Source organism: Carcharodon carcharias, assembly GCF_017639515.1.
Source record: "Carcharodon carcharias isolate sCarCar2 chromosome 35 unlocalized genomic scaffold, sCarCar2.pri SUPER_35_unloc_4, whole genome shotgun sequence".
Lineage (NCBI taxonomy): Eukaryota > Metazoa > Chordata > Chondrichthyes > Lamniformes > Lamnidae > Carcharodon > Carcharodon carcharias.
The window spans coordinates 814,054-822,567 of NW_024470720.1; the positions used below are offsets into that span (position 1 = coordinate 814,054).

Sequence of the window (8,514 nt, forward strand, 5' to 3'; positions counted from 1 at the left end):
CCTACCACAGCCGTTGCGATGACGGACCGGCAAATGGGATACTGCCACCACCTCCTGCTGGTAGATGGACTGAACTGCAACTGAAAAGAGAACAGAGCACTGCTACTGCTGCTGGGCAAGACCCCCCGGTCGCTCCGACGACAGGGAGAGGACCCAGCACACACACGATGGCCCGAATGGCCTCCTTCTGCACTGTAACCATTCTATGATTTACACAATACCCTTAAATTCAGACGATGTCAGTATTCCTCGTTAAATAAAGCACAATTTCAGAGAGGCTTCCTGAACAATCGGTGCCTGGCTACACAAATATGCACAGTGCTGCTGGGGTGTTGGAGGGGAAGGTGCTGGGTCAATCCATGGTCATTCAATGCACACAAAATAGAAGGCTTTCTGTGAACAGTGTGGAATGTGTACATTTATTCATTTTCAATATATTCAGTACAAAACCCTAAAAATTACAGCAGCTTAAGAATGATTCCAGACAGTAACATGACAAGGACATTGCACCCACCATTCTGGACATAAGAGGCTCAGAGTGAGCAAACTGTCTGTCCAACCCTTCCCCCGTTTCACCTCTCCTGATGATTTTGACTCTGTAGGGGTGGGGATATGGCAGCACCAAGGCTGCCTGTTCTTCATTGCAAAGTGACCGGGACTGGGAACTGAATATTCAAGGGGCTTTCAACCGAATATGCAGTGAGGTAGGAAGTGGGGTAGCGCCGTTAATAAAGGACAAGATTGGTCTCTGGTAGTGAGAAATGATCTTGGTTCAGAAAATCAAGATGTAGAATCAGTTTGGGTGGAGGCCAGAAATAGCAAAGAAAGAAGTCACTGATGGGATATATCTTATTAGGGTTTTTTTTTAAAAAGTTTTTATGAAGGACAATAAATGAAATAATGGCAGCATGTAAGAAAGGTGCCACAATAATCATGGGTGATTTTAATCTTCATATAGTTCCTACAAAAGGATTTCGCCCTCAAGGCTAAGAATTTATTTGGGACAGAAGCAGGAGTAGGGCCATTCAGCCCTTCAAACCTGCTCTACCATTCAATCAGATCATGACTGACCATCGCCATATCCCTTGATGTCCTTCATCTCCATATATCTAATTGATTCCTATCATGAACATGCTCAATAAATGAGCTCTCTGGGGTAGAGAATTCTAAAGATTCCCCACCCTCTCAGTGAAGAAATTACTCCTCATCTCAGCCCTAAATGGCCTACCCCTTATTCTGAGACTCTGTTCTGGACTCTCCATCTGGGGAAAGATTCTATCCACATACAAAATTCTTACAGGGCGTGACCGGGTGTATGGTTCGATAAAACTGCATCATTTTGCCAAACTCTAGCGAATACACACCCAGTCTCCTCAACCTCTCCTCACAAGACTATCTCGACAGCCCAGGGATCAGTCCAGTGAACCCTCTGTCTCACTGCCTCTGTGGCGAGTAGATTTTTGTAAGATACATTCCAACCACTCCATGGTGCGGAAGTCTTGGGATCAAACAATTGTTGGATTTTGATTTCCTGAGCCAAGATCATTTCTCAATGAGGGAGAGGAACAATTTCAATTATTGCTTGATAATGCTTTAATCACATTTCAGGGCTGGTTCATTCAATTGGCTAGATGGTTAGCAAGAGGCTCAGAACAACGCCAACAGCATTCTGGCTGAGGCAGACTTGGAATATGCCTCTATGCCCTGCTCCTGAGAGTAGAAGGTAGTGGCAATCAAGGAACGACAAAGATAAACCAGCCAAGGAAACAGCATGAGCCAAGGAGCTGCCTTTGAGCAGAGCGCACATGAATGAATCAATCACTCTCTTATGTTTGAGGTCAATTTTTCTGTTTAAGGATAGCTTCTGATTCACACACTTGGGGTTAGGCATTTGAAAGTTGTTCCAAAATCCATCAGCGTCCAGACCAGAGAGGAAGTGATGCCCAGAGAGACAGTACAGTGCTAGCTGATGGGCTCCCACATCGATTGGGGTACTCAACCGATAAAAAGTACAGGCAAATTAGGAAGACACACAGCCCCTCAAGCCTGCTCCGCCATTCAATAAGATCACGGCCAATGGGATTGAGGTCTCAAGAGGAGAGTGGAGGTGAAAGACAAGATGAGACAGACCCAGCACCACCACCACCACCACCACCCCCAGCCCCCCCCAGCAGGGTCCCGTCACGTGCTTTTGGACTTGCTGCTGGTGGGAGGAAAGTTCCGGTCAGCCACCTGCTGTGCTCGACTGAGGTTGAGCCAGGCGTCCAGGATCAGGAGGGCTGGGATGACAATCCAGAGAGAGTTCAAGAAGACAAAGTAGAACCAGAAGTGGAGCGGGTGTCCGACCTCACTGTGGCTGAAGCCATCCTGGTATTCAGTGTAGAAATAGAGAACATCCCCATAGAGCTGGCCTGTACAGAGAGAACAACAATTAAACAAGCTCCCTCTACACCGTCCCCATCAAACACTCCCAGGACAGGTACAGCACGGGGTTAGATACAGAGTAAAGCTCCCTCTACACTGTCCCCATCAAACACTCCCAGGACAGGTACAGCACGGGGTTAGATACAGAGTAAAGCTCTCTCTACATGTCCCGATCAAACACTTCCAGGACAGGTACAGCACGGGGTTAGATACAGAGTAAAGCTCCCTCTACACCGTCCCCATCAAACACTCCCAAGACAGGTACAGCACGGGGTTAGATACAGAGTAAAGCTCCCTCTACACCGTCCCCATCAAACACTCCCAGGACAGGTACAGCACGGGGTTAGATACAGAGTAAATCTCCCTTTACACTGTCCCCATCAAACACTCCCAGGACAGGTACAGCACGGGGATAGATACAGAGTAAAACTCCCTCTACACCGTCCCCATCAAACACTCCCAGGACAGGTACAGCACGGGGTTAGATACAGAGTAAAGCTCCCTCTACACTGTCCCCATCAAACACTCCCAGGACAGGTACAGCACAGGGTTAGATACAGAGTAAAGCTCCCTCTACACTGTCCCCATCAAACACTCCCAGGACAGGTACAGCACAGGGTAAAATATGGAGTAAAGCTCCCTCTACACCATCCCTATCAAACACTCCCAGGACAGGTACAGCACGGGGTTAGATACAGAGTAAAGCTCCCTCTACACCGTCCCCATCAAACACTCCCAGGACAGGTACAGCACGGGGTTAGATACAGAGTAAATCTCCCTCTACACCGTCCCCATCAAACACTCCCAGGGCAGGTACAGCACGGGGTTAGATACAGAGTAAAGCTCCCTCTTCACTGTCCCCATCAAACACTCCCAGGACAGGTACAGCACGGGGTTAGATACAGAGTAAAGCTCCCTCTATACTGTCCCCATCAAACACTCCCAGGACAGGTACAGCACGGGGTTAGATACAGAGTAAATCTCCCTCTGCACTGTCCCCATCAAACACTCCCAGGACAGGTACAGCACGGGGTTAGATACAGAGTAAAGTTCCCTCTACACCATCCCCATCAAACACTCCCAGGGCAGGTACAGCATGGGGTTAGATACAGAGTAAAGCTCTCTCTACACTGTCCCCATCAAACACTCCCAGGACAGGTACAGCACAGGGTTAGATACAGAGTAAAGCTCCCTCTACACCGTCCCCATCAAACACTCCCAGGGCAGGTACAGCATGGGGTTAGATACAGAGTAAAGCTCTCTCTACACCGTCCCCATCAAACACTCCCAGTGCAGGTACAGCACAGGGTTAGATACAGAGTAAAGCTCCCTCTACACCGTCCCCGTCAAACACTCCCAGGGCAGGTACAGCACGGGGTTAGATACAAAGTAAAGCTCCCCCTGCACCGTCCCCATCAAACACTCCCAGGACAGGTACAGCACGGGGTTAGATACAGAGTAAAGCTCCCTCTACACTGTCCCTCAGCACAGGGGGTTAGATACAGAGTAAAGCTCCTTGTACACCATTCAGTCCCAGACCCCAGCAGCAACAGAAGCACAGTCATGACTGTGGAAGATGCCAGATTCTTCCCTGGCAGACAGGGTGCAACTCTGTAGTTTCTGGCCTGATCAGAGACTCATGATCAGCATGAGGATGGGGTGCTGGGGGAGGTGGTGGTCCTTACCCAGGGAGACAATGAGCTGCAGGACAAAACGATACGGTTTATTCTTCAGGAAGGCCACGACAGTCCAGAGGCTCAGAGGACCCCAGGTCCAGGCAGTGATGGTCTCCATGCACACTGTGAAATTGTCAGCACTGGGGAGAAAGGGGGACAGAAACGAGTGAAAACATTATAACTAGAAAGATCTCACCTCAATCTGAAGCTACAAGTGGTGTATTTCCAACCCCACCAGGATAGTCTCAAAATATTATTCTTAAACATTATATTATGATTGCTATTGCCTAGATGCTCCTCTCCACTATGCTTAATTATTTGATCTGTTCTGGATTGCTGTACGCAGCCGAGGTTACTATCCTGACTGGCTGCGTGAACAGTGGCAACACATGCAGCAATTACATGACAGGACTACTAAGAGGCCACATGTGACTCGGTATATATTTTTACTATATAAAACTCTTCAAAGGGGCTGTATAATCGTTGCAGGACTTACGTGACATATCTGCTGTCTCCCTTAGCGTATTCCTTCCCTGGAGGGAAACAGAACAGGGTGAATGATCGAACACAACACTACCACTCGCAAAAAGCAGTGACCTGCAGCCTTGCTCCTGCCTCGCATCTGCTCCCACCCCCTCATTCCCCACACCTCTCCAGGTGTCTTCCCACCCCTCCACCCCCCAACATTCCTCATTAATCCCCAAACTCCCTCCCTCCTCGAACTCCCAGTTGCCCTCCTGCCAGCGGAGCCACTGATAAATCACAACCTGACCCCCCACTTAATTCAACTAAACACTCCAGCAGACACGCCCCCCCCACCACCACCAGACACGCCCCCCACCACCACCAGACACACCCCCCACCACCACCAGACACGCCCCCACCACCACCACCAGACACGCCCCCCACCACCACCACCAGACACGCCCCCCACCACCACCACCAGACACGCCCCCCACCACCACCAGACACGCCCCCCACCACCACCAGACACGCCCCCCACCACCACCAGACACGCCCCCCACCACCACTAGACACGCCCCCCACCACCACCACCAGACACGCCCCCCACCACCACCAGACACGCCCCTCCCCCAACACCACCACCACTCACAGAGCTGGGACAGGAATGCCTGGTCCCCGGGGATCTGCCGGTATTTCAGGCTGAACCAGCCCTCGATCACCCCGTGGATGAAAGCGCAGACGGCGAACCAGCAGACGGCCAGCCTGCGGGCCGCCCCCAGCCTCGGGCCCCGCCGCCGGCCGCTCAGCAGCCAGGTGGCGCCGAGCAGAGTGGCGGAGACGGCGAAGAGGAAGGCGAGGATGCTACCGACGGTGCGCTCATTGCTGCGGTAACCGGGCAACCGCAAATCCCGCGGCCAATACGGGTGAGAGACCCCCTCCTGGCCGACGCCTCCCATTCTAGGCGCCGGAATGAGGAGGCGCGGCTCTTGCCGCTGTTTTTACACCCGGCCCGCCCTCCCCGGCTACCATTGGCTGGCCCGCTCGGCCAATCAATTCCGATCCGCCCGCTTCGCCAGGCCGGCCAATCACCGGCGGAGGTGGCGGGGGGGGGCGGTGTGGCGCCTGCCGGCAGGAAAGTGCAGGCGCACGCCCCACGTGGACGCATGACCTCACCAGTGGGCGGCTCCCTTCCCCTCCACGCGCCACCCTGGTCCGATCCCGCGGATTGGTTCCTGTGCGTCGTGTCATTGCGGGGATTGGTGCAGCCAAGCTGAGTGGCTGGGTGGCCGGCGGACCAATCGCAGCCGGATTCACCGCCCCCTCTAGCCCCGCCCCTCTAGCCCCAAGGACATGTTTTGAGATGGTGGGACCTAACCTAGGTTCATGGGGCTGGGATGGAGACCATTTAGACCCTGGAGCATTGCAAGAACCACACCTTCGCAAGGAACATATAGGAATAAAAACAAAAAGTGCTGGAAAAAAGGTCTGACATCTGCGCAACAGAAACAGAGTTAACGTTTCAAGTCCAATATGACTCTTCATCGGGGCTCTGGATTCAACAAGAACACAAGAGATAGAAGCAGGAGTAGACCACATGGGTTGTCAACCCTGCTGCGCCATTCCAAATGATCGTGGCTAGGTAGTCCACCTTGACGCCATTTTTCCCCACCGCTCCCCCTTTGCACCCACCTCCACCACACTCTCTCAGGCAGTGCATTCCGGATCCTCACCACTCTCCGCATGAAAAAAGTTTTTTTTTCCCTCACGTTGCTTTTGCTTCTTTTGCCAACTGCCCCCAATGTGGAGGTGGTGGGGTAGTGGTAACGTCACTGGACCAGTAATCCAGGGACCCAGGCCCACGGCAGCTGATGGAATTTGAATCCAATTCACAAATCTGCAATTGAAAACTAGTCTCGGTGATTGTCATTAAAAACCCATCTGGTTCACTAATGTCCTTTAGGGAAGGAAATCTGCCATATTTACCCACTCTGGCCTACATGTGACACCAGACCCACAGTAATGTGGTTGACTCAGGTAGAAGATGGGATAGCTAACAGGAAACTGAGAGTAGGCATAAATAGGTTATTTTCTGGTTGGCAAGATGTAATGAGTGGTGTCCCATGGATCAGTGCTGGGGCCTCAACTTTTTACAATTCAGGGTTGAAGGGATTGAAGGTATTTTGCTAAATTTGCTGATGATACAAAGATGAGTAGGAAAATAAGTAGTGAAGAGGGCATAAGGAGGCAACAAAGGGATACAGATAGGTTACCTGAGTGGGCAAGGATCTGGCAAATAGAGTATCATGTGGGAAAATGTGAAATTGTCCATTTTGGCCGGAAGAATAAAAAAACATTTTATGTAAATAGTGAGAGATTGCAGGGCTCTGAGATGCAGAGGGATCTGGGTGTCCTAGTGCATGAATCGCTAAAAGTTAGTTTGCAGGTACAGCAAGTAATTGGGAAAGCTAATAGAATGTTATCATTTATTGCGAGGGGAATTGAACACAAAAGTGGGGAGGTTATGCTTCAGTTGTACAGGGCAATCATGAGACTACATCTGGAGTATTGTGTACAGTATTGGTCACCTTATTTGTAAATACATTAGCAGTTCAGAGAAGGTGTACTAGACTAATACCTGGATTGGGTGGATTGTCTTATGAGGACAGGTTAGGCTTGTATCCACTGGAGTTTAGAAGAGTAAGAGGCAACTTGTTAGAAACATAAGATCGTGAGGGGTCTTGACAGGGTGGATGTGGAGAGGATGTTTCCTCTTGTGGGAGAATCAGGAAGTAGGGGCCACTGTTTAAAAATAAGGCGTCACCCATTTAAGACAGAGATGAGGAGAAATTTTTTCTCTCAGAGGATTGAGAGTCTTTGGAACTCTCTTCCTCAAAAGGCAGTGGACACAGTGTCTCTGAACGTTTTTAAGGAAGAGCCAGATAGATTCTTGTTTAGGGGGTGAAAGGTTATCGGGAAGTAGGCAGGAATGCGGAGTTGAGGTTACAATGTAGTCAGGAGGTTACAATCAGATCAGACATAACCTTATTGAATGGCGGAGCAGACTCAAGGGGCCGAATGGCCTACTCCTGCTCCTAATTCATATGCCTTCCCATTCTCAATCGTTTCACGAGTGGAAACAGTGTCTACCCTGTCCTAGACCCCTCATGATTTTGAAAACCTCTACCAAATCTCCTCCCAATCTTCCCTTCTCTGGGGAGAACAGGCCCAACTTCTCCAATCTATCCACAGGAGCTGAAGTTCCTCATCCCTGGAACCTTTCTGTCTCTGACGGCTTCACGTCCCACTTAACACGCGGTGCCCGGAACTGAATATAATACTCCAGGGATATCCCTCCCAGGAGAAGACAGTGGCATAGCAGAATCATCACTGGGCAAGAGGCCCAGGCTAATGTTCGGTGGGGGGGACGCGGGTTCAAATCCCACCACGGCAGCTGGTGGAATTTAAATTCAATTAATAAAATCTGGAATGTACTGCCTGAGGGTGTGGTAGGGAGATGCTCAAAGGGGATAGTGTGGGGGAAATTGGAGCGATTGCAGAATGTATCATTCTAAATATCTATCATTCTGGATTAAATGAGTAAATTCCAATAAAAGAGTAAGTAAATTCTAATAAAAGTAAATTTCCAAAAAGGGAGAATCTAACCATCTCCCCTTGACATTCACTGGCATCACCATTGCTGCATCCCTCACTATCAACATCCTAGGAGTTACCATTAACCTCAAGCCAAACTGGACCAGCCATATAAATACTGTGGCCTAAGTTAGGCTGGCTCGGGGTAAGGCCACTCTGACACAATGCATGCCCGTTAACTCAGCAGGGGGCCAACACTCTCACTGGACACATGCGCAGAACTCCTGCCAGAAGGCATTGCGAACGGATGCATGCGAGGTTTAAAATAAAAACAGAAAGTACCGGAAACAGCAACTGC

The 8,514-nt window shown here is 50.3% G+C and overlaps 1 protein-coding gene across 1 annotated transcript; it reads right to left on the reverse strand.

Annotated features, from left to right (window-relative positions):
• Window positions 1-398: 398 nt before the first annotated feature.
• On the reverse strand, window positions 399-5,546 carry LOC121274232 (EBP cholestenol delta-isomerase). Its single transcript, XM_041181429.1, has 4 exons — window positions 5,215-5,546; window positions 4,597-4,633; window positions 4,110-4,240; window positions 399-2,411 (listed from the first exon to the last, which is right to left on the reverse strand). Exons 1-4 carry the CDS (start codon window positions 5,519-5,521, stop codon window positions 2,182-2,184), a joined length of 705 nt encoding a protein of 234 aa, XP_041037363.1. The 5' UTR covers window positions 5,522-5,546; the 3' UTR covers window positions 399-2,181.
• Window positions 5,547-8,514: the final 2,968 nt, after the last annotated feature.

What these genes read in the sequence shown, in the direction of transcription:
- LOC121274232 (XM_041181429.1), bottom strand. Translation starts at nt 5,521, where the DNA reads ATGGGAGGCGTCGGCCAGGAGGGGGTCTCTCACCCGTATTGGCCGCGG. An exon ending in GGCATTCCTGTCCCAGCTCT is followed by an intron (nt 4,634 to 5,214) that starts GTGAGTGGTGGT and finishes GTTTCCCTCCAG; the next exon opens with GGAAGGAATACGCTAAGGGA. An exon ending in GGAGACAGCAGATATGTCAC is followed by an intron (nt 4,241 to 4,596) that starts GTAAGTCCTGCA and finishes CTTTCTCCCCAG; the next exon opens with TGCTGACAATTTCACAGTGT.